Below are 23,552 nucleotides of genomic sequence, written 5' to 3' on the forward strand. Positions count from 1 at the left end.
CCTTTTCTAAATGCCGTATATCTTTTTTGAGATGAGAAGACCACATCTGTATTCAAGATGTGGCATATCATGGATTTATGTAAGGGCAATAAGATATTCTCCATCTTATTTTCTATCCCCTTTTTAATGATTCCTTAACATCCTGTTTGCTTTTTTAACTGCTGCTGCACACTGCGGGGTGTCTTCAGAGAACATCCATGAGACTCCAAGATCTTTTTCCTGATTCGTTGTAGCTAAATTATTCCCCATCATATTGTATGTATAGTTGGGGTTATTTTTTCCAATGTGCACTACTTACATTTATCCACATTAAATTTCATTTGCCATTTTGTTGCCCAATCGCTTAGTTTTGTGAGACCTTTTTTGAAGTTTCTTCACAGTCTGCTTTGGTCTCAACTATTTTGAGCAGTTTAGTATCATCTGCAAACTTTGCCACCTCACATTTTACCCCTTTCTCCACATCATTTTATGAATAAGTTGAATAGGATTGGTCCTAGGGACTTGACCCTTGGGGACACCACTAGTTACCCCTCTCCATCTGAGAAATTTATCATTTATTCCTACCCTTTGTTCCCTGTCTTTAACCAGTTCTCAATCCATGAAAGGACCTTCCCTTTATCCACAACAGCTTAATTTACGTAAGAGCCTTTGGTGAGGGACCTTGTCAAAGGCTTTCTGGAAATCTAAGTACATTGTTGTCCACTGGATCCCCCTTTTCCACATGTTTGTTGACCTTTTCAAAGAACTCAAGATTAGTAAGGCACGATTTCCCTTTCACAGAAACATGTTGACTTTTGCCCAACAATTTATGTTCTTCTATGTGGTCTGACAATTTTATCCTTACTATTCTTTCAACTCAATTTGCCCATAACTGACGTTAGATTTACTGGTCTGTAATTGCCAGGATCACCTCTAAAGCCTTTCAAATATTGGCTTTTACATTCACTGTCTTCCAATCATTGGGTACAGAAGCCGATTTAAAGGACAGGTTACAAACCATAGTTAATAGTTCCTCAACTTCACATTTGAGTTCTCAGAAACTCTTGGTGAATGCCGTTTGGTCCCGGTGACTTGTTACTGTAAAGTTTATCAATTAATTCCAAACCTCCTCAGTGACAACTCAATCTGTGACAATTCCTCAGATTTGTCTCCTACACAAAGCCGGCTCAGGTTTGGGAATCTCCTAACATTCCTCAGCATGAAGCGAAGCAAAGAATCCATTTAGTTTTCCGCAATGACTTTATCATCTTTATGCTCTTTTGTATCTCGATTGTCCAGGGGCCCCACTGGTTGTTTAGCAGGCTTCCTCTTCTGATGTACTTGAAAAACATTTTGTTATTAACTTTGGGTTTTGGCTAGCCTTCTTCAAACTCCTCTTTTGCTTTCTTATTACATTTTTACATTTAATTGTAGTGTTATGCCCTTTCTATTGACCTCACTAGGATTTGACTTCTACTTTTTAAAAGATGCCTTTTTATCTCTCACTGCTCTTTTACATGGTTGTTAAGCACAGTGGCTCTTTTTTTAGATCTTTTACTGGGTTTTAGTTTGGGGTGTACATTTAAGTTGGGCCTCTATTATGGTGTCTTTGAAAAGCGCCCAGCAGAATATCGGGATTTCACTTTAGTCACTCACCTTTTAATTTCTGTTTAACTAACCCCTCATTTTGCATAGTTCCTCTTTCTGAAATTAAATACCACAGTATTGGCTGTTGAGATGTTCTTCCTACCACAGGGATGTTAATGTTATTATAATATGGTCACTATTTCAAGCGTCCTGCTATAGTTACCTCTTGGACAAATCCTGCGCTCTACTCAGGACTAAATTGAGAGTTGCCTCTCGCTGTTGAGTTCCTGTACCAGCTGCTCCAAGAAGCAGTCTTTAAAGTATCGAGAAATTTTGTCTCTGCATTTTGTCTGAGTGACATGTTCCCAGTCAATATGGGGATATTGAAATCCCCACTATTATTGGGTTCTTAATTTTGGTAGCCTCTCTGATCTCCCTTAGCATTTCATCATCAGTATCCTGTCCTGGGCAGGTGGTCGTAATAGGATCCCTAATGTTATATTCTTATTAGAGCATGAAATTACTATCCATAGAGATTCTGTGGAACATGTAGATTCACTTAAGATTTTTACTTCATTTAATTCTACATTTTCTTTCACATATAATGCCACTTCCCCCCGCATGATCTGTTCTGTCTTTCCGATGTATTTTGCACCCTGGAATGATTGTGTCCCACTGACTGTCCTCAGTCCACCAGGTTTCTGTGATGCCTATTATGTCAATATCCTCCTCTAACATGAGGCACTCTAGTTCACCCAGCTTATTATTTAGATTTCTAGCATTTCTGTACAAGTACTTTAAAAACTTGTCCCTGTTTATTTGTCTGCCCTTTTCTAATGTGTCCGATTCTTTTTTATTTGAATGTTTCTTGTCTGATCTGGCCCTTACATTATCCTCTTCCATCCTCTCCTCCTGACTAAAACCTAGAGAATCTCTATCAATAGACTCTCCTCTAAGAGAAGTCTCTGTCCGATCCACATACTCCTCTGCAGCAGTCGGCTTTCCCCCATCTCCTAGTTTAAAAAGTGCTCTGCAACCTTTTTAATGTTAAGTGCCAGCAGTCTGGTTCCACTTTGGTTTAGGTGGAGCCCATCTCTCCTGTATAGGCTCCCCCTATCCCAAAAGTTTCCCCAGATCCTAATGAATCTAAACCCCTCCTTTCTACACCATCATCTCATCCATGCAATGAGATTCTGAAGCTCTGCCTGCCTACCTGGCCCTGCGCGTGGAACTGGGAGCATTTCTCAGAATGCCACCATAGAGGTCCTGGGTTTCAGTCTCTTCCCTAGCAGCCTAAATTTGGCCTCCAGGACATCTCTCCTACCCTTCCCAATGTTATTGGTACCTATATGTACCACGACCACTGGCTTCTCTCCAGCACTACACGTAAGTCTGTCTAGATGCCTTGAGAGATCCGCAACCTTCGCACCAGGCAGGCAAGTCACCATACGGTTCTCCCGGTCATCACAAACCCAGCTATCTACGTTTCTAATGATTGACGCTCCCATTACTAACACCTGCCTTTTCCTAGTGACTGGAGTTCCCTCCCCTGGAGAGGTAACCTCAATGTGAGAGGATACCCTAACACAGGGGTCGGCAACCTACGGCATGTGAGCCAGTTTTGAGTGGCATGCAGCTGCCTGCTGCAGTCCTGGCCCCCAGCCCCACTCAGCCCCCCTGCCTACCGCTCTCTTTTGGGGGGGCAGGAGGCAGAAGCTTCTTTCCCCAGCGTGGTGCTTTCCTGCCCCACCCCCTCTTCTTCCCTGCGCCGATCAGCTGATGGCCCTAGCAAGAGGGAGAGGGAAGGGGAAGAGCGGCAGCATGAACACAGCTCCGTAGAGGAGACAGAGAGAGGTAGGGACGGGGCCTTGGGGAAGGGGGTGGAACAGGGCACATCCCTTCCAGCCCCCTGTCCTGAACCCCCCCACACTCAGCCCTATGCCCTGCACACCCCATGCCTGCAGCCCTCTGCCCTGAACCTTGGACCCACACACACACCCAGCCTTCTGCCCTTCACCCCCCAGCCCTCTGCCCTGAACCCCCCCACACACTCAGCCTTCTGCCCTGCACTCCCCAGCCCTCTGCCCTGACCCTTGAACCCCCCCACAGACTTCTGCCCTGCACCCACATACCCCCAGCCCTTTGCCCTGAACCTTGAACCCCCCCACACTCAGCCTTCTGCCCTGCACCCCCCATACTCCCAGCCCTCTTCCCTGACCCTTGAACCCCCCCACAGACTTCTGCCCTGCACCCCCGACACCCTAGTCCTCTGCCCTGACCCTTGACCCCGCCCACCCAGCCTTCTGCCCTACACGCCCCACACACCCCAGCCCTCTGCCCTGATCCCTGAACCCCACCATCCCAGCCTTCTGCCCTGAACCCCCTCCCCCAGTCCTCTGCTCTGACCCCTGAAACCACCTCTGCCCACAGGTCTGGGGTCGTGGCCGCAGGCCCTGCTCAGCCCACTGCCGGCCTAGGTGAACAGAACCCCAGGCTGGCAGCGAGCTGAGCAGGCTGGCGGTGTAAGATCAGCATTTTAATTTAATTTTAAATGACACTTCTTAAACATTTTGAAAATCTTGTTTACTTACAATAGTTTAGTTATATAATATAGACTTCTAGAAAAAGACCTTCTAAAAACGTTAAAATGTATTACCGGCACTTGAAACCTTAAATTAGAGTGAATAAATGAAGACTCGACATAGCACTTCTGAAAGGTTGCCGACCCCTGCCCTAACACCATCTGGAAGGAGGGTCCCAACTATGGGAAGGTTTTCCTCTGCTCCCATTGACTGCTCTCTTTCCCTGGGCCTTTCATCCTCCTCAACAGCGCAGGGGCTGTCTGACCGGAGGTGGGATAATTCCACAGTGTCCCAGAAAGCCTCATCAACATACCTCTCTGCCTCCCTTAGCTCCCCACTTTCCGCCACCCTGGCCGTATGCAGTCTTTGAGGGCCAGGAGCTCCTTGCACCGAATGCACACGTACGCCAGCCGCCCACAGGGCAGGTAATCATACGTGCTGCACTCAGCACAATAAACTGGATAGCCCCCACTCTGCCGCTGGGCTTCTGCCTGCATTGTCTCCTACAGCTACCTAAGTTAATGAAAGGGTTTTGTTTAAATCAAGAAGTTTTGAATATAGTTTAGTTTACAGGTTTTAAAGAACGGCAAGTGAACCTTGCCCCCTTCCCACTCCCCTTCCAAACTCCTTTGTGAAAGTCCCTGTTAGCAGTCCTGTTCCTCCATGAACTTATCTAGTTCTTTTTTGAACCCTGTTATAGTTTTGGCCTTCACAACATCCTCTGGCAAAGAGTTCCACACACTGGTAATCTGTGTGAAGAAATACTTCCTTTTGTTTTTTTTAAACCTGCTACCAGCTCCATGCTGAGCCTTGAGGTCTGCAGCCAGTGTCAATGTGAGCACATGACAAGCTCTGTGCCAGCATGGGGAGGGATCACACAATGCAACATTTGGTGATCACGTCAAACCTCTCACCAGCCCTGCTTTGCCTGGATGCAGGGCCGGCTTTAGGAAGTATGGGGCCCAATTTGAACAGTTTTGATGGGGCCCTGGCAGGGATGACTTAAAAAAAAACCCCACATGTAAAAAAACACGTGGGGCTTGTACTCACCAGGCAGTGCTTTGAGACGGCGGGTCCTGCACTCGCTCCAGGTCTTCGGCGGCACTGAAGGACCTGCCGCCGAAGTGAAGTCGAAGACCCAGAGCGAGCAAAGGACCCGCTGCCGAAGTGCCGCCGAAGACCCGGAGCGCCGCCAGGTGAGTAAAAATTAAAAAAGCACCTTAGCCAGGGAAGGGATTCTCACTGGGCGTGGGGCCCAATTCGGGGGAATTGCTGGAATAGGCCTAAAGCCAGCCCTGCCTGGATGCTGTGCCTCATTCTACTGACAAACCCTGCGGTTTCCTGGCCTATATCTCTGTCTCTGTAACACCAGGTACCCTGGTCCCAGGAGTCCCTGTGAGTAGATCAGCACAGTCCAGATCAGCTGTGGAGTGTCAGCACTCAGCCCCCTGTCCAGTCCCTGTTTGGCTTGATTTGCAAAGAAACAAAGGCTGGAACCTTCATTCCAGCCCCACCCTAATCTCCAGGCTTGGCCAGCCCCTGCAGCACCTCCCTGGGGCTGTTGGGCCTGGACCCTCTGCCCTGAGAACCAGGAGGCGGCAGCAGGAGTAAGTCCACATCTCCCTGCAAGGCTTCCTTGTGCTGGCCACTCACTCTGGTGGGAGGGGATGTCGTAGAGCCCTAGTCTGGCTCTCCTCTCATGCTGCGTCCTCACCTTCTGCTGCCTTCTGTCTTGCAGCTAAACCAGAGCTGGCCCTGGACCCTCCGTCCACTCCCAGTACCACTCTTATCCCCACGTCGCCAGCCTCCCCGGTAAGAGCTCACCAGCAATATCCTCTGCAGGGCAGCTGAGGGCATCGGCCTTTCACCGCCGCGTGCTGGGTTCAGACATGGGCTTTGGCAAGCAGCAGTGGCCAGGAGATGGCAGTGAGATCACCGGTTGCTTCTGTGGGTGCCTCAGTCCTAACAACAGGCAGAGCTGGACCAGAAGGGGGTGTCTCAGGGCAGGAGCGAGATGCACTGGTGGAGCTGGGGGGCATTGAGGCTGGACAAGTAGGGGGTGAGTCAGGGCACGAGCAAGGAGCATTGGTGGAGCTTGGGGGCATTGGGGCTGGACAAGTAGGACGTGGGTCAGGGCAGGAGTGAGGGGCATTGGTGGAGCTGGGGGGCATTGGGGCTGGACTAACAGGGTACATCAGATCATAGATCAGAGAAATGTAGGGCATGAAGGCACCTCGAGACATCATCTAGTCTGTCCCCTGCACTGAGGGGGGTTGTCTAGACCATCCCTGACAGGTGTTTGTCTAACCTGCTCTTAAAAGCTCCAGCGATGGAGATCCCACAACCTCCCTAGGTAATTTGTTCCCTTGCTTAACCACCTTGACAGTCAGGAAGTTCTTCCTAGTGTCCAACCTAAACCTCACTTGCTGCAATTTAATCCTATTGCTTCTTGTCCTTTCTTTAGTGGCTAAGGAGAACAATTTGTCACCCTCCAGCTTATAACAACCTTTAATGTACCTGAAGACTGTTATCATGTCCCCTATTCCCAGACCTGAAGAAGAGCCCTATGTGGCTCGAAAGCTTGTCCCTCTCACCAGCAGAAGTTGGTCCAATAACAGATATTACCTCACCCACCTTGTTTCATCAAATCCCCCCCAGTCTTCTCTTCTCCCTACTAAACAGACCCGGTTTTTTCAATCTTCCCTCCTAGGTCATGTTTTCTAGACCTTTATTCATTTTTGTTGCTCTTCTCTGGACTCTCTCCAGTTTGTCCGCATCTTTTCTAAAGTGTGGTGCTCAGAACTGGAACAATACTTCAGCTGAGGACTAACCAATGCAGAGTAGAGTGAAAAAATTATTTCTTGTATCTTGCTTACGACACTCCAGTTAATACAGCACAACTGAATGTTCGCTTTTTTTACAACAGTGTTACATTGTTGACCCACATTCAGTTTGTGATCCACAATAACCCCCAGATCCTTTTCTGCAGAACTCCTTCCTAGGCAGTCATTTCCCATTTTGTATTTGTGCAGTTGTTTATTCCTTCGTAAGTGGAGCGCTTTGCATTTGTCCTTTTTTAATTTCCTCCTCTTTACTTTAGACCATTTCTCTAGTTTGTCCAGATCATTTTGAATTATAATCCTACCCTCCAAAGCACTTGCAATCCCTCCCAGTTTAGTATCATTTGCAAACTTTGTAAGTGTACTCTCTATGCCATTATTTAAATCATTTGTGAAGATATTGAATAGAATTGGAACGAGGATAGATCCTTGCAGGACCCCACTCGCTATGCCCTTCCAGCTCGATTGTGAGCCATTGATAACCACTCTTTATGCACAGTTTTGGAGCCAGTTGTGCACCCACCATATAGTAGATTCATCTAGGTTGTAATTCCCTATTTATTTATGAGGTCATGTAAGATGGTATCAGAAGCCTTACTAAAGTCAAGACATACCACATCTATCGTTTCCCTCATCCACAAGTCTTGTTACCATGTCAAAGAAGGATATTATATTGGTTTGACACGATTTGTTCTTGACAAATCCATGTTGACTGTTGGTTATCATCTTACTATCTTCTAGGTGCTTAACGAATTGATTGTTTGATTATTACTCCATTATCTGTCCGGGTACAGAAGTTAAGCTGACTGATCTGTATTTCCCTGGATTTCCTTACTCCCCTTTTTATAGACAGATACTATATTTGCCCTTTCCTGTCCTCTGGGATCTCTGTCGTCCTCCATGAGTTCTCAGATATAACTGTTAATGTCTCAAAGATCTCTTCGGTCAGTTCTTTGAGTATTCTAGGATGTATTTCATCAAGTTTGAAGACCTCTAACTTGTCTAAGTAATTCTTAACTTGTTCTTTTCCTGTTTTAGCCTCAGATATTGCCCCATTTACACTAATGTTCTCCATGGTAGTTGTCCAATCATTGCTAACTTTTTTGGTGAAAACTGAAATAAAAAAGGCATTTAACACTTCAGCCAATGCTGCATTTTCTGTTATTGTCTTTCCCTCCTGATTTAATAATGGGCCTACCCTTCACCTAGTCTTCCTCTTACTTCTCATGTGTTTGTAAAATACTTTCCTGTTACCCTTTATATCTCTAGCTAGTTTAATCTCATTTTGTACATTTACCTTTCTAATTTTGTCCCTACATGCTTGTGTTGTTTGTTTATATTCATCCTTTGTAATTTTACCTAGTTTCCACTTCTTGTATGACACTATGGTCTTTATTCTGTGGTTGTCCCCTCCTCCCATTCCTTAGAACCACAAACTCTGTCATTTCATGGTCACCTTCACCCAAGCTGCCTTCCACCTTCAGATTCTCAGCTAGTTCCTCCCTGTTTGTCAGAATCAAATCCAGAAGACCCTCTCCCCTAGTTGCTTTCTCCACCTTCTGTAATAAAAAGTTGTCTCCAATGCATCCCAAGAACTTGTTGGATAATCTGTGCCCTGCTGTGTTATTTTCCCCAACAGATATCTGAGAGTTGAAGTCCCCCATCATCACCAAGTTCTGTGCTTTGGATTTTGTTAGTTGTGTAAAAACCAGTCTCATCCACTTCTTCTTCCAGGTGACGTGCTCCATAATAGGCCCCCTACCATGACATCACTCTTGTTTTTTACCCTTTATCCTTTCTCAGAGACTTTCAACAGGTCTGCCTCCCACTGTTGTCTCAGTGCAAGTGTAGATATCTTTGATATACAAGGCAATTCCTCCTCCCCTGCCTGGTCTTCCTGAACAAGCTGTACCCTTCTGTATTCCGGTCATGTGAACAATCCCACCAAGTTTCTGTGATGGTAGTTCTGTTCTATTTATGATTATTCACTAGTATTTCTAGTTCTTCCTGTTTAGTCCCCATACTTCTTGTATTAGTATACAGACATCGGAGATATTTATTATGTTTCTCCTCTATATTCCCTCTGGTTTCTCCTTTGTCCATGCTATGATTTTCCATGTTCCCCCCAGATTCAGATCCTTCACCCAAGTCTTCATGTTCTAGACCAGGGGTAGGCAACCTATGGCATGCGTGCCAAAGGCAGCACGCGAGCTGATTTTCAGTGGCACTCACACTGCCCGGGTTCTGGCCACCGGTCCGGGGAGCTCTGCATTTTAAATGAAGCTTCTTAAACATTTTAAAAACCTTATTTACTTTACATACAACAATAGTTTAGTTATATATTATAGACTTATAGAAAGAGACCTTCTAAAAACGTTAAAATGAATTACTGGCATGCGAAACCTTAAATTAGAGTGAATAAACGAAGACTCGGCACACCACTTAAGAAAGGTTGCCGACCCCAGTTCTAGACTTACCTGTGGGCTTTTGTCTGCTACCCCTGTTGGACCTAGTTTAAAGCCCCCTCACTAGCTTAGCCAGTCTGTGTCTGAAGACACTCTTCCCCTTCAAAGGCAGGTGGACCCCATCTCTGCTCATCAGCCCTTCTTCTTGCAACAGGATTCCATGGTCGAGGAAAGCAAGTGCCTGGTGACACCATCAGGGCAGGCGTGAGGGGCATCGGTGGAGCGAGGGGAAATTGGGGCTGGATGAGCAGGGGATGGGTCAGGGTGGGAGCAAAGGGCATCGGAGGAGTGAGGGGGCACTGGGTACTAGACGAACAGGGGGTGTACCAGGGCAGGAGCAAGGGGTATCAGCAGACCTTGGGGAGGAACTGGGGACTAGACAAACAAGGAGTGTACCAGCACAGGAGCGAGGGGCACTGGCAGAGCTCGCGGGACAGTCAGGATGATATTTTATGCCCTGTATTTCCAAGTGGAGAACATTTCCTGAGGTTAAAGAAAATCCCTTTTCCCCGCATGCCTGGCTCAGGGCTGGCAAGGGGTCCCTTGGCTGCCAAGGGGGCTGCCTCACATGAGAGGGTCTGTCCAGTCTCTGGGAGCCCCAGGGCTCATGCCATGTTGCTGTAACCTTGTGAGAAATTAGGGGCCCTTCCTTCTCCCCATCCCCTTAGATGTAGTTTGACTGTGAGTCTCACGGGCAGTGACCAGCTCTCCTTGTCTACTAGAGTCAAACTGCTGTAGGTACTTCAGTGACTGTCTCCTGGCTGGGGAAAGGGCCTGGCCCCTTCTTGCCCTTGGCCTCCTGGGTCTGAGACTTTGAGCTGGGGAGCCCAAAGTGCAAACTCCTTCTCTCCGGCTTCTCTCTTTGCAGGCAGGGGGCCTTGCTGAAGTCCCCTCTAGCTTCCTGCCCCGCATGGCCCAGCTGAGTCCGGGGCTGTCTCCTGGCTCCAGCCCTTCGCAGTCTGTCCCCATCACACTGGCTGTGGTACAGCCGGGATCCCTGCTTGTCCCCAAGACGGAGCAGCTTTCCCCCACATCAGCCTGTGGTGAGCGGGGCAGCATCTGACACCTTCTCTTTGATTACGAGAGAGGACAAACACCCCTGCAGGTGATGCAGGCTCAACAGCCTTTCAGTGGGGGAAATCCACCTGAAGAAGGCTCCCCTGCTCCATATTGCCAGAGCCAAGCAGTCTGCTGGTGCTTCCCCCTGAGATCCTCTTGAAGATCCACCTCACCCCTCAGTTCTGTTTATTAACACGAGATGGATGGGTGGGTGTTGACAATACAGAGCAACTGGGGTTAGCAGAAGCTAGGCAGGCAGGTGAGAAAAGAGCTCCAGAAAAGCCAGGACATGGAGCCACACCAGGGACACAACACCAGAGCCAGCCCTGCTGCCGCACTGCTGTCCTAGAGCAGGCAGAACGATGCAGACAACTTGAATCAGCTTGACTTGCTGACAGGGTCCTGGTGGGCAGCTGCATGCAGGGACAGTTCCAGGGGGAATTGGTGCCAAATACTAGAGAGTTGGTCACCAACAGGGCAACCTAAGGCAGCTGGCTGGAGTCTCTCAATGTTTTTTCTGCAAAAAAATGTGCCTTTCACCAAATGGAAAATGGTCACACTAATTCTTCATTCTGCTTGAAATGTTCTGCTTTTACAGTGAAAAAAAAATCTCAATTCTTTCAGTAAAAATATCAACCTGGATTAAAATGTTTGGTTTTTGGAAAAAGTAATTCAATATTTAGTTTTCAAAAACCAAAAGTGTTTACCTGAATTTTTTTTAAACAAGCCTTTTTGGGTTGTGTAGCCATGCAGACTCACCCCTGCAGCACCTCCTGCTGGTCTGTTCTAGGAATTAGCTCATTCCAGCTCCAGAGCACCCTCTGCAGGCCAGTGACCCACCTGTCCTCTGACCCCCATGTTCCTCCCAGGACCCAGTGCCCTGTTAGCTGGGTGCTGCCCCCTGGCAGTAACCCTTTTCTCTCAGGATCTCCCCTTCCTGGGAAACCCCCACCCACTAACCCCACCTTGCCTCAGTATCAGGCTACTGCCAGTCATCATCTAGCCCCCACACCCTAGGGCAGACTGCAGGATCAGCCTCTCATCACTGGCAAGGTTGGGTTTGGACCTGCTGCCTTTGCCTACCCCTGGGCTGCCCTCTGCAACCCCCAGTACCTATTAGCTCAATGCTAGGCCATAGCCTGGGGCTTTCCAGGCTGGAGCTCCCCAGCTCCGCTCCAGCACCCCACACCTGGCCATCCCCTCTTAACAAGCAGAGGAAGACTGCCTGGACCTCTGGCTCACAACCTTTATAGGGGCCAGCTGGGCCTGAGTGGGGCATGGCCCCAGCTGAGCCTACTTTCCCCAAATCAGCCCAGGCTTTTAGAGCTGCAGCCCTCTACAGGGCTGCTTTTAAACCCTTCAGGGTAGGAGCAGGTTGTTTCAGGTTTTCTTTGAAAATCCACATTTTTTGCTGGAAGTTTTTGGAAAAAAAGAAACACACCTAAAAAAGTTCAACATTTCTCAGGGAACATTATTGGTGTTTTTTGAGTAGCTCTGAAATTGGTGGGGATCTTCCCACCCCTGCTGGGATTCTGTACCCACATCAGGTCACTCATTGCAGTGAGAACAGAAAGGGGCAATGAAAGGTACTAGGAGCACCATTGCTAGTTAGTGGCAGCTTGTAGGAGCTCTCCTGCTTCTGCTACTGACCTGCTTTATGAACTTGGGTGAATCACTTAACTTGCCTAATGAGAATAGCTCATACCTGCCTCCTGGTGGGATTGAGAAGAGTCAGTAAAAGCACTGAGGTTCCTCTGATGGAAAGCACTACTGATGGATACGATGCTGTTAGCTTGTCAAAGACAAGGCCTGTTGGGATCAGAAAGGAGCACAGGGAGCTTTGACAGAGGTATGGAGAGAGGAATGAATTCACACACACAACCCCAATATGGGAGCACAGGGACTTGTGGTGAACCCAGGAGGCACCATAGAATAGCTAGAGTGACTCCGTTCTGTGGATGCAGTGTATAATCTGAGGGACTCACTGCTGCAGGACATTATGGAGGCACATAGCTTAGTGAGATTCAGCAGTGATTAGACTGTGACCTGAGTGAGGCTAGGATTGGCAGGGACAGTCTCTGGGATTAGTGTCAAGGGCCATCATCCCCTTCCTTCAGGGCATAGGCTGCTCTATAACTGCATCATCAGGAAGCAATGCCCCTCGCAGCTCCACTTTGCTCAATGTGGTGCATTATGGGGAGGTAACCCCTTTTCCTGAAGCCCCTGGCATTGACCAGTCAGTTCCGGGCTGCTGCATCAGTGGGGCTCTTGGTCTGCTCCAGGGCACCTGTCCCTCTGTCTCTGTGGTGCAGTGGGACAGGACCCTGAGTCATTAAGACTGAGCCTGCCCTGTGCGGGAGGCTTGCAGCACCCAGCCTAGGCAGTCATGCCCCCAGCCCCAGCCCCTGCACTGGGGCAGGTCCTGGAACCAGTAGGTGCTGCCCACTCAGCCCCAGCCAAAGAGTCTTGTTTTATCTTCCAGCCAGTGACTGGCTGAAGCCTGGACAGGTCTCCCCGGTGCCGGTTGGAGTGCTGACTGCTGGGATCTCGTTGCATAACTCCACCCCCAGCCGGGGTAGGCCGGAGTCCAGCAAGGTACGGAACAATCCAGGGCTCCCATGGAGACTGTCTCCTCTCTGCCCACCGGACAGGCACAGCCCTCTTCCCCTCGCCCCTCCAGGGCTCCAGCCTGCCCACTTCCCTCCCTTTGTGTTCCCATTGCATCGCACCTGCTCCCCCCATTGCAACGTCCATGGGTCTGTCCTGGCCTTGGCTCAGGTGGGTGGTGTTGGGGGTATCCCCCCCACCCCTTGCGGTGCCTGACTCTGCCCCTGCCCTGCAGACAGAGAGCCGCCGCATCACACACATCTCCGCTGAGCAGAAGAGACGCTTCAACATCAAGCTGGGCTTTGACACCCTGCACGGGCTGGTGAGCACTCTGAGTGCCCAGCCCAGCATCAAGGTGAGTGAGAGGGTAGTGAACCCCAAAGCAGGCTCTGAGGGCAGGACTGGCAGCTCTCCAGGGGACACCCAGTGCCCAAAGTACCAAACCTCTCCTATCCGTGGTGCCCAGCCCCCCCAGAGAGTCCCCAGAGCTAGGAGAGGGAGTGCCAGGTTTGGGCTGCATCAGTCATTCAGCTCTGCCCTGGCCAGGCAGCTCCTGGGTGCCCCTGTGGCTCTAGGCCCCCAGCCAACCGCCCCCCTCAGCCCCTTTCCCCAGCTACAGACTGTCCCTTGCCCTCCTGTTGTGGAATGGGGCATTCTGTGCTGACCAACCATCTAGGTCTTGGAGCCCCTGTAGGGGCACCTGGGGGAGGCCTTGTCTCCCAAAAACCATGATAGGCCCAGCCCCCTGCTGTGGAGCTCTTTCCTCCTGGGAGGCAGAGAGGTGGGAGGGAGATGAGGGACAGCCACAGGAGATCAGCGTCACTCAGCCCCCACATCTGGCCCCTCAGGTCAGCAAGGCCACCACACTGCAGAAGACAGCAGAGTACATCTGCAAGTTGCAGCAGGAGAGGGCTGCCCTGCAGGACGAGGCGCAGCGGCTGCGGGAGCAGATCGAGGAGCTCAATGCAACCATCAAGTAGGATGGGGGGAGAGGGGAGGGGAGCCATGCCAGGGGATGGGAAAAGCAGGGAGGGGAGGGGAGAAGACAAGGAGTGTGCTGCAAAGAGTGACCACTCAGTAGGGGGCACTCTTCCCTTGTCAGTGTTGAACTTAATCCCCCAGCACGATGCAAACGGGCTCTGGGCTGCTGTCTGCTGAATGAGACATCACATCTAAAAGGGGGCCCTTCCCATGAGGCTGGCAGTGCAGCGTTGCTGTGCAGTGTGTGCTAGCAGCAGCTGCTGTGTTCCACCCCAGAAGTGGCAGCACATCAGTCATATGGGAGGAGGTTTCCCACCATGTTTGTAATGTATTTTGGGACCTGGAGATGGAGGGTTATTATTAATGGAGCCGAGGCACACTGCCCCTTTCCCTGAAGCACCCAACCTGCCGTGGTGTCAATGGGGGGGAGGGAGGATTAGCCCATCTAGGCACAGTTCCCCATACAGCCCCAGCTCCTCTCTCCACAATTCAGTCGCTCTGGTTCGATTGTAAACGCCCCACATAGTCATGCTGGAAGTCTGGGGCTGCAGGAAATGGGCTTGGGGCTGCCTCTGCTACAGCCCTGGGAGACAGCCCCTCCAGAGCAGGGCAGAACCTGGAGCCCACACACAGGGGTCTTGGGAAGGATCACCCTCCTGAGGGGAACTGCGGAGCCTGCCAGCCCACCCCAGTGGGCCCCAGGTACCAGGGGCAGGATGAGAGCAGAATGCTGTGCACAGGCATATACAGAATGGGGAGCAGTGGGTGGGTCCCAGCCAGCTTCACCCGGATGCAAGCAGTAGCCTGCCCCCGGCAGTCTCCTCCCCCATGAGGTGGAGGGTGGCACCAGGAGCCTGGCACCTCTAAGAGAGCATGGCATGGCCATCAGTATGGGGCAGCCCTCAGCGGGAGAGAGGGCATGGGGAGGTGGGCAGGAGCTGTCCGCTGCCCCAGGGATGGGGTTGCTGTCCACAACCATCTCTTGCTGACTCGTCTCAGAAGTGGGGCTTTCTTCAGGTGACCATCAGCCATGGAATCGCTAATCGCTGGTGAGCAGCTTGGCCGTGGTTAGGGCATGATGCCAGTCCATCACTCCCTGCTGCAGCATCCCTCCTGGACAAGGCTGGGGAGTGAAGGCAGCTGGAGAGCTGGGCCTGAGGGTGGGACGTTGATTGTTCTCCCCAGTGCCAATCTCTGTGTGTGTGTGCCTGTCAACCGAGGCAGATGCCATCTTCTTGTGCCTCTGCAGCCTGTGCCAGCAGCAGCTGCCCGCCACAGGAGTGCCCATCACCCGCCAGCGCTTCGACCAGATGCGTGATATGTTTGACGAGTACGTCCGCTCCTGCACGCTGCAAAACTGGAAGTTCTGGGTTGTATCCTTGGAGACGGGCGCCCCACCCCATTGTCCCTTGCCCAAACATGTAGGGTCCCTGCAGCTTCTTCGGGTGCTGAGGAGAGTCAAAGATGTTACTATGGTGATGGCCTCCTGGAGGTAGACACCTCTCAGCCCCTCCCCTCTTCTGTCACCTCTTGAGGGGAGACACCCGTGCCTGCTAGAGCCTGGCTGCTGGGAAATGACTCTGATTCGATGGCTGCACCCCACACACTGGGACTGCAGGTATCAGTTGCTCCCTGGAGCCAGCTGGAAATTTGCAAGACTTTGAAGCCCGCTCCCCTAGGCTAGTCTCCAGATCCCCTCTGCAGCCCCCAGGGACCAGGGTCCAAGCTTGAGTTTTGAACAGCAGTGTCCCCTTACTGCTCCAGCCTAGGATGTCTTACACTGTTCTGCTAGTGAAAAGCAGCCCCTGCAGACTCTACTCACACAGCCAATAGCATGTGAAGGCACACCCAGCAAAGTTACACAAATGCTGCCACAGCCACTCATTAACTGTATACAGGGTGACACCCGCAAATCCCCCAGCCCCAGCCTTGCACTTCAGAAATCTGCATCTCACACTGCTTAAGACCCCCTTGACTAGTGTAAGCTCATTAATTTGTTCATCATTTCATCAAAGGAAATGATCATGCCACAGCCTTTGTTAACCTGAGTAGAGATTCCCCAGACACTTCAGTCAAAACACACTGTCTTGGACAAAATATTAAAATAAGTTTATTAACTAGGGAAAGAGAGATTGTAAGTGATTTTAAGTGATAAAAGCAGAATTGATTACAAAAGGAAATAAAGTGATAAAATCGCAAGCTAATTCCTACGCTTTACCAAGGCTAATAGTCAGGGTCAGATTAACTCTTCCATGGGCTCGGGGCTATTAGATTTTGAGGATTTAGAGTGAGGGAGTGGGCTCAAGCCTGGGGCAGGGGATTGGGATGCAGCAGGAGGTGCAGCTCCAGTTGGGGGGGGGGGCTCTGGAGTGGGGCCAGGGATGGGACAGCGGGTTGGGGTTCAGCAAGAGGTTCAGGGTGCAGGTTCTGGGAGGGAGTTTGGGTGCAGGCAGGGGCTCTGGGCTGGGGTAGGGGGTTGTGCTGCAGGAGGGGGTGTGGGATCCAGGCTCCGGCCAGGAGGTGCTTACCTCGGGTGGCTCCTGGTCAGTGGCGCAGCAGGGCTAAGTCAAGATCCCTGCCTGCCCTGGCTCCATGCTGCTCTGCTCCCCGAGGTGGTCAGCATGTCCAGCCTCTAGACAGAGGGGCCAGGCCACTCCGCACAGTGCACACTGCCCATGCCCACAGGTGCCGCCCCTGCAGCTCCCATTGGCTGCGGTACCAGGCCAATGGGAGCTGCGCAGCTGGTGCTGGGGGCGGGGGCAGCACGCAGAGCAGAGATTCCCTGAATGCCCCTCACCTAGGGGCCACGGGGGCATATTGACAAGCTGGCGCTCACGACTCCAGCCAGTGTGGAGACTTGCCACTGGTCAGATGAAAAGAAGCAGCAGGACACATCTGGCCTACAGGCATGCAGGACCCCCCTTAGCCCGCAGCCCTGTGCTGCAGCCCCTAAAGCCCCTGCATTAACCCAGCCTTGCTAATAGTTCTGAAAGCAAAACCTGTTGTCACACCATAAATTGCAATACATTTCACAGGCTGTTTCTGCTTAGCCTGGGACAATGGGGATAGCTCAGTGGTTTGAGGATTGGCCTGCTAAAGCCAGTGTTGTAAGTCCAATTCTTGAGGGGGCCACTTAGGGATCTGGGTAAAAAATCAGTACTTAGTCCTGCCTAGTGAAGGCAGGGGGCTGCACTCATTGATCTTTCAGGGTCCTTTCCAGCTCTATGAGAGAGGTTTATCTCTATATATAACCCCTCCCATAGGTGCCGAGTTTCTAATCTGCCCAGGCCCCACCCAATTTCCCCCCGTCCCCTGAGCCTGCTGCAACTCACTCCTCCCCCAGCACCTCCTGAGTCTGACACCACAAAACAGCTGATCTGTAGTGAGGTGAGGAGGTTCTTGTAGGGGGGGCTGCCAGTGGGTGCTCAGCACCCATCATTTTTTTTCCATGGCTGCTCCTGCCCCAGAGCACCCATGGAGTCAGCGCCTATAACCCCTCCCACCGTTCAATGATACATCTCGGTCTTTCAAACCATCTTGCTTCCATGTGTGGAGGTGAGAGAAGAAAGGTAATGGTGAAGCCATTGTCTCTTATACGCTTTATACCCTCCTCTCTGTGAGGCACCCCTACCCCCGGCTGCGGTTCAGACCATCACTCTATGGTGTACATAAGATTCAAAGCCCTTTTCAGGTGAATTGTAAATTTCTTGCTGACGCCATCTGTGTTCTTGATGTTTGAAGCATCTTCAGGGATGACATGCAAGGCCTTTGTTTACAGTCCTTTTGTTATTTCTAAGGACCTAGTTTATGGGCATTCCCCAGACTCAAACATATAGCAAAATCTCATGACTCCCTACACAATAATGATACACCAGTTAACAGGACAGCAATATTCAGTAGATCATGAGTTTTCAAATGATACTTCGTAAGGCATGCTTTGTACAAAATATATCAGAACAAAAGTGGTGAACATGGGGTATGGGGTATCACCTGACACCCCGCACACTCCTGGTAGCCACATCCCCTGGATTCCCCCCAGCAACCCCGGTGTTGACCTCAGGACACCTGTTCTTGTTCCCAGAAAGATGCTGTGAGCTTAGAGCTCATGCTCCTGCCTCCCAGATGAGCCATGGCTTGGTCTGGCACCACGCGGGGTGGCACTAACTCTGCAGCCTGCTGTGTCGCTCCCCAAGTGCCAGGAGCCAGCAGGAAAGGGGCAGCGGCAGAGGGAGGGACATGGGGGCTGGTCAATCAGTTCTGCCTTGTGATCGGGAGTCCTTAACTGCTCTGTTCGCATTAGTTCAGCATCATCATCCGGCCTCTGTTTGAATCCTTCAATGGCATGGTCTCCACAGCCAGCATGGACAGCCTCAGCGAGACGTCGCTAGCCTGGCTGGACCAGTATTGCTCCCTCCCAGCACTTCGGCCTAGTACGTAGTCTCGCTTCAGCCCTTGCCTGCCCTGGAGAAGACGGGGACTGGCCCTGCCTGCCATTTGCTTGCAGCCCCTGCTGTTCGCACCTGAGCTGGGTGGGAGGTCTCATAGACTCATAAACTTTAAGGTCAGAAGGGACCGTTATGATCATCTAGTCTGACCTCCTGCACAACGCAGGCCATAGACTCTCACCCATCCACTCCTGTAACAAACCCCTAACCTATGTCTGAGTTATTGAAGTCCTCAAATTGTGGTTTGAAGACCTCAAGCTGCAGAGAATCCTCCAGCAAGTGACCCGTGCCCCATGCTGCAGAGGAAGGTGAAAAACCTCCAGGGCCTCTGCCAATCTGTCCTGGAGGAAAATTCCTTCCAAACCATAAATATGGTGATCAGTTAAACCCTGAGCTTGTGGGCAAGACTCATCAGCCAGCACCCAGGAAAGAATTCGCTGTAGTACCTCAGATCCCATCCCAACACAGACCACTGGGCATACTTACCTGTTGATAATCAAAGATCAGTTGCCAAATTAATTGCTGAGGTACACCACCCCATAAATGCAATAACTAAACAATGGAATAATTTCCCCTAAACCCTTAAAATATAGAAGCCATTGAAAGCTGGCCTGCCTATAAAACAAAAACACAGGAAAGTATGGGGGCAATTCCTCTGCTATGTCTGCACTCGGCAAGGATATTTGTGGGAAAAAAAAGGGGGCGGGGGGATATTTGTCTCAGTGCCATGATCAGGAGAACTGCACTGTGATGGGGGCATGTGAGGGGGCTGTGCTCGCATTGGGGGATGCTGTCTCGGGGGAGTGGCACTCTCAGGGCCAGCTCTGGGGCTGCCCAAAGCTGCTCTGGCAATGATCTTCCCCCCTGCCTTGGGGTCAGCAAGGGATTCGCTTCCTAGCTCCATTCGGCCCTGATTCTCCTGCTCCTGAGCTTGGCCAGAGGGAGGTCCAATCTCTACACTAGATGGGGTTCAGGGGCAGGGACCCACTAAACTGAGATGTGGTTCTGGGAGCAAGGTCAGGATTGGAAGGATGGGGAGGGGAAGAGTGGCTTGTTGAATGTAGAGTCTCCTGGTCCGTAGCTGCAGCAAGAGACATTGATGGTTTCCCAGTCTCATACTGTGGGCAAAGGGGAAGGCTGCGCATTGCAAACCCAGAGGGAGGAGCAGTGCTTTTCACATCACACAATTAGCCTGTGAAATTCCCGTCCACATGAGCTCCCCAAGGCGAAACTTAGCAGGATTCAATAGGGGATCGGACAAAGGTGCAGATAATGAGAAGGGCCACAGGTGCATGGGACAGGATTTAAACCCTGCCAGGGGTTAGGAGGACACCTCCCCTGGGGAAGGTTGTGCCATAGCTGCCTATTAACAGGGATCTTCCTGTGCAACAGCTGGCCCAGGCCAGTGTGAGAGCTGGGGTATGGGTTAGATTTCTGGGCCCTGTGCCCTATGGCAAGCTGACAGGCTGCCTGAAGCAGCTGACAGCCTATCAGCAGAGGACACCGACTCGTCTCATTTGGTTTTGTCTCCCCAGCTGTCCTGAGCTCTCTCCGCCAGCTGAGCATTTCCACCTCTATCCTGACCGACCCAGCATGTGTACCCGAGCAGGCCACCCAGGCAGTGATGAGGACAGACCCCAGCAACAACTCCTCCTAGTTACAGGGAGGGGCCCGTCGCACCTGGTAAGATGCTCCATTTCTGCAAAACAACCACTCGCCTTCACCAGCAAGAGTCTCCTATTGCACTCTCAGTCCCGCTGTCACCATACTGCCTCCCCCATCCATGCAATGGGAGGCCGTCAGCAAAAGGAGAGAGAAAATCAGTGCATGACCCAGGACACCTGCTGCATGGACACAATCCACCACCCAAGATGCTGATGTCCAGAAGAGCTTTGCCTCAGAAAATTCCTTACTTGAAAATAGCACCGTGCAAGGCTACAGAGTAACACATTGGTGGGAAATGCTGACAGTCTTGGAGAACCTGGTTCCTTCACAACAACTCCCTCCAGGTGCTGATCTCAGATTAAAACACTGGTGTACTCTAACCTGAATAGAGGCAGAGTGGCAAAGGTTGGTGACTTTAGGGAGGAGGGATAGCTCAGTGGTTTGAGCATTGGCCTACTAAATCCAGGGTTGTGAGTTCAATCCTTGAGGGGGCAATTTAGGGGTCTGGGGCAGAAATCTGTCTGAGGATTGGTCCTGTTTTGAGAAGGGGGTTGGACTAGATAACCTCCTAAGGTCCTTTCCAACCCTGATATTCTATGATTCTATTCTAAGTGGAAGCTGAGAGATGACCCTAAATGTGAACATGGTGAACGCTGGCTGATTCAGTGCCCTGGAAATCATCCTGTACTCCCAAGGAATTGAGATCAGTTAGAACACCAGGTCTTGGCTGCAGTTTTGGAGTGACAAGCTATGATGATGACCAGTGAGAACAGGACCTTAAGGGGCTCAGAGAAGTCCAGGGTGCCCACTGAGAGGAGAGTGCCTTCCCCAACTTACTGCTCAGCTCTAGAGGCAGCAGCCACTGACCAGGAGAGGGAATCACTCAGCTGCCTCTGGCTCCTGAGGAGAAGGATTTGGGCCTTCAGTCTCCCTGAAGCCTTATCTTCTGAAGCAAACAATGGAACCTGGTACTGCATCCCCAGAGACCAAGGGACAGGGAGACCACAAGAGCTGCAGAAAAGCCCACCTCAGCAACAAGATGCTAGTGCCTCATCCCCCACCTGTCCTAGGGGTGGAAGTGCCCCTGGAGAGTTGCAAACAATGAGGCTAGTGCATGAAGCTCTTTGTAGTTCCATGGAAGATGCTCCATGAGAAGGTCAGCATCTCTCACTGCCCAAGCCTTATCTTCACAAATATGGCTGCTTCCGTTCAGTATGCGAGGTCCTAGACTCTGGATAACCAACTCTATCCAGACTCTTGTGTGTTGCTTTAGTCTCCAGCCCATTGTTAATAGCTCCCATGTCCACACTAGGTCTGAGTGGTTACTCTGGCTGGTGGGTGTTAAATTCTAAGCAGTGGTTGTTCTGGTCACATCTCTGGTGGAATCCCCACCTCCCTTTCAGTCAAATTTGAACTCAGAAGCTGGCTTCTGGAGTGGAGAATACTGTACAAATCAACAGAAATCTCCTGTTCATATTGTTGTTGTGCTCAGCTGAATAAGTTGTCTCCTGCTGCATTATGTTGCCCTTTTGCTCCTTTTCCTGTAACGTGAGCAACGTAGCCTCTTTTCTCTCATGTTTGGAACAGTAGCTCAAAAGCAGCTGCTGGATTTCCCCTTTATGGGTGTTTCCCAAGCAAATATTCTCTGTCTTTTAGTTTTAGGATGTTCTAGAATGCAGAAATTTTCCCGTGAACGTTGTTTGATGTTATGTTGCCAAAGGAATATCCTGTTCCTATATCCCATGCTGCATGCCCTGGCTCTGTAAGCAATGGCAGATCTTTTGTGATCAAGAGACTTTGTTCCTTCCCATTTTGATGGTGTATTTCTTAAGTTTTTCAGCATTTCTCACCCTGTTGCTGCCTCTGGAAAAATACACAGAACTGAGCAACAGGGGCTCCTGCTGCCAAAAGCCCACACCAAAGAATTCCTCCTTTCCCTGGGCTCTGTAATACTCCAAGCAGAACATACTGTGAATAGATGGCTTGCAAAGGAGCAGTGCATAGTAACCTGTACCAGCCCCAGGCAGATTTCAGGTGCTTATGACTATGCGGGTGTCTCCAGCTGCTGTGCCTGCATATGACCTGCTGATCCAAGAGCTGGAGCCACAGTCTGTGTAAAAAGCGGTGGAAATGCTCCCGTATTATGTAAGGTGCGAAGGAATCACAAAAAAGGAGACAGTCCAACTACAGGGAAGAATGCTAGTAAGAGTTCTGGGAGGGGAGGAGCCGTGGACGCAGGCCACACATGGGGCAGTAGGATGAGGACAGGGCCGGTGCAACCATTTAGGCAAACTAGGTGGCCGCCTAGGGCGCCTAGTGGTTGGGGGCACCTAAAAGCCGCCTCAGGTGAGGAGGTGAAGTGGAGGTGAGCTGGGGGGGGCGCACGGGGAGGGCTGCCCACAGTAACGGGGGAGGCGCACAGGGGAACAGCTCCCCGCCCCAGCTCACCTCCACTCTGCCTTCTCCACTGAGCACACAGCCCAGCTCTAAGTCTCCTCCAATCAGCGCCGCAAGCCTGGGCGGGGAGGAGAATTCGAGCAGTGCCGGTGTGCTCAGTGGGGGAGGCGGAGCTGAGGTGAGCTGGAGCGGGCTACCCAGGCAGGGTTAGCTTCCGCAGGGGAAGTCTCCCCAGGCAGGGTTAGCTGTCACGGGGGGGACAGGGGAAGTCTCCCTGGGCGGGGTTAGTTGCTGTGGGGGGATGGGGGGGAAGGAGTTAGCTGTCATGGTGTGGGGGGTAGCTGGGTGGGGTGCAAGGTGGAAGTTTTGCTAGGCGTGAAACTTCCTTTGCACCGGCTCGTGGAACTGGGCGAACCCACTAACAGAGCAGGAGCCATCTCTGCCAGTAGTGACGCACTCCTGAACCATTTCCATCCATGACTGTGGTCTCATTCCCACACTCACCACCCCCCTGCTGGAGTCCCACGAGCTCCCTTGCTTGCACTGCTGCTTACAGGGTTGATGTCTCCGTGGAACAGTCCGGGGTGGTGTGATGGGCTCATCACAGAGACCTCTTTGGGATGTCACCTGACATGCTGAAATACGCTCTGGAGCCTGTTTCCTGGATGGGTTGAGAACTCAAAACCTAACTTTGTTGAGCCAGACACACTAAGCCTGCTGCATACATCAGACCCAGGTTCTGAACACACCCCCAAAGCTAAAGGCTTTTAATGTGAAAACCACTCATCAGGTTTACATACTCTCCAACACCAGACACCAGTTCCAATGGGATCCAAAGACCCAAAATCTGTTTTACTCTGTAGTAAAACTTGCAGGTAAACTCATGAATTGTCTGCCCTATATACACTGATAGAGAAGATTATTCACAACTGTTTGCTTTCCAGG

The 23,552-nt window shown here is 51.0% G+C and overlaps 1 protein-coding gene across 1 annotated transcript in view; it reads left to right on the forward strand.

Annotated features, from left to right (window-relative positions):
• Positions 1-22,020, forward strand: part of MLXIPL (MLX interacting protein like) — a 59,306-nt gene extending 37,286 nt beyond the window's left edge. Inside the window, exons 10-17 of the mRNA XM_032769960.2 lie at positions 5,887-5,960; positions 10,322-10,496; positions 12,995-13,107; positions 13,355-13,474; positions 13,968-14,095; positions 15,350-15,473; positions 18,401-18,530; positions 20,081-22,020. Of these exons, the coding sequence (XP_032625851.1) occupies positions 5,887-5,960; positions 10,322-10,496; positions 12,995-13,107; positions 13,355-13,474; positions 13,968-14,095; positions 15,350-15,473; positions 18,401-18,530; positions 20,081-20,202 (986 nt within the window). The 3' untranslated portion in view covers positions 20,203-22,020. The remainder of the gene's footprint in view (positions 1-5,886; positions 5,961-10,321; positions 10,497-12,994; positions 13,108-13,354; positions 13,475-13,967; positions 14,096-15,349; positions 15,474-18,400; positions 18,531-20,080) is intronic.
• The last annotated feature ends 1,532 nt before the right edge of the window (positions 22,021-23,552 follow it).

This window comes from Chelonoidis abingdonii, chromosome 20 (assembly GCF_003597395.2).
Source record: "Chelonoidis abingdonii isolate Lonesome George chromosome 20, CheloAbing_2.0, whole genome shotgun sequence".
Classification (NCBI taxonomy): domain Eukaryota; kingdom Metazoa; phylum Chordata; order Testudines; family Testudinidae; genus Chelonoidis; species Chelonoidis abingdonii.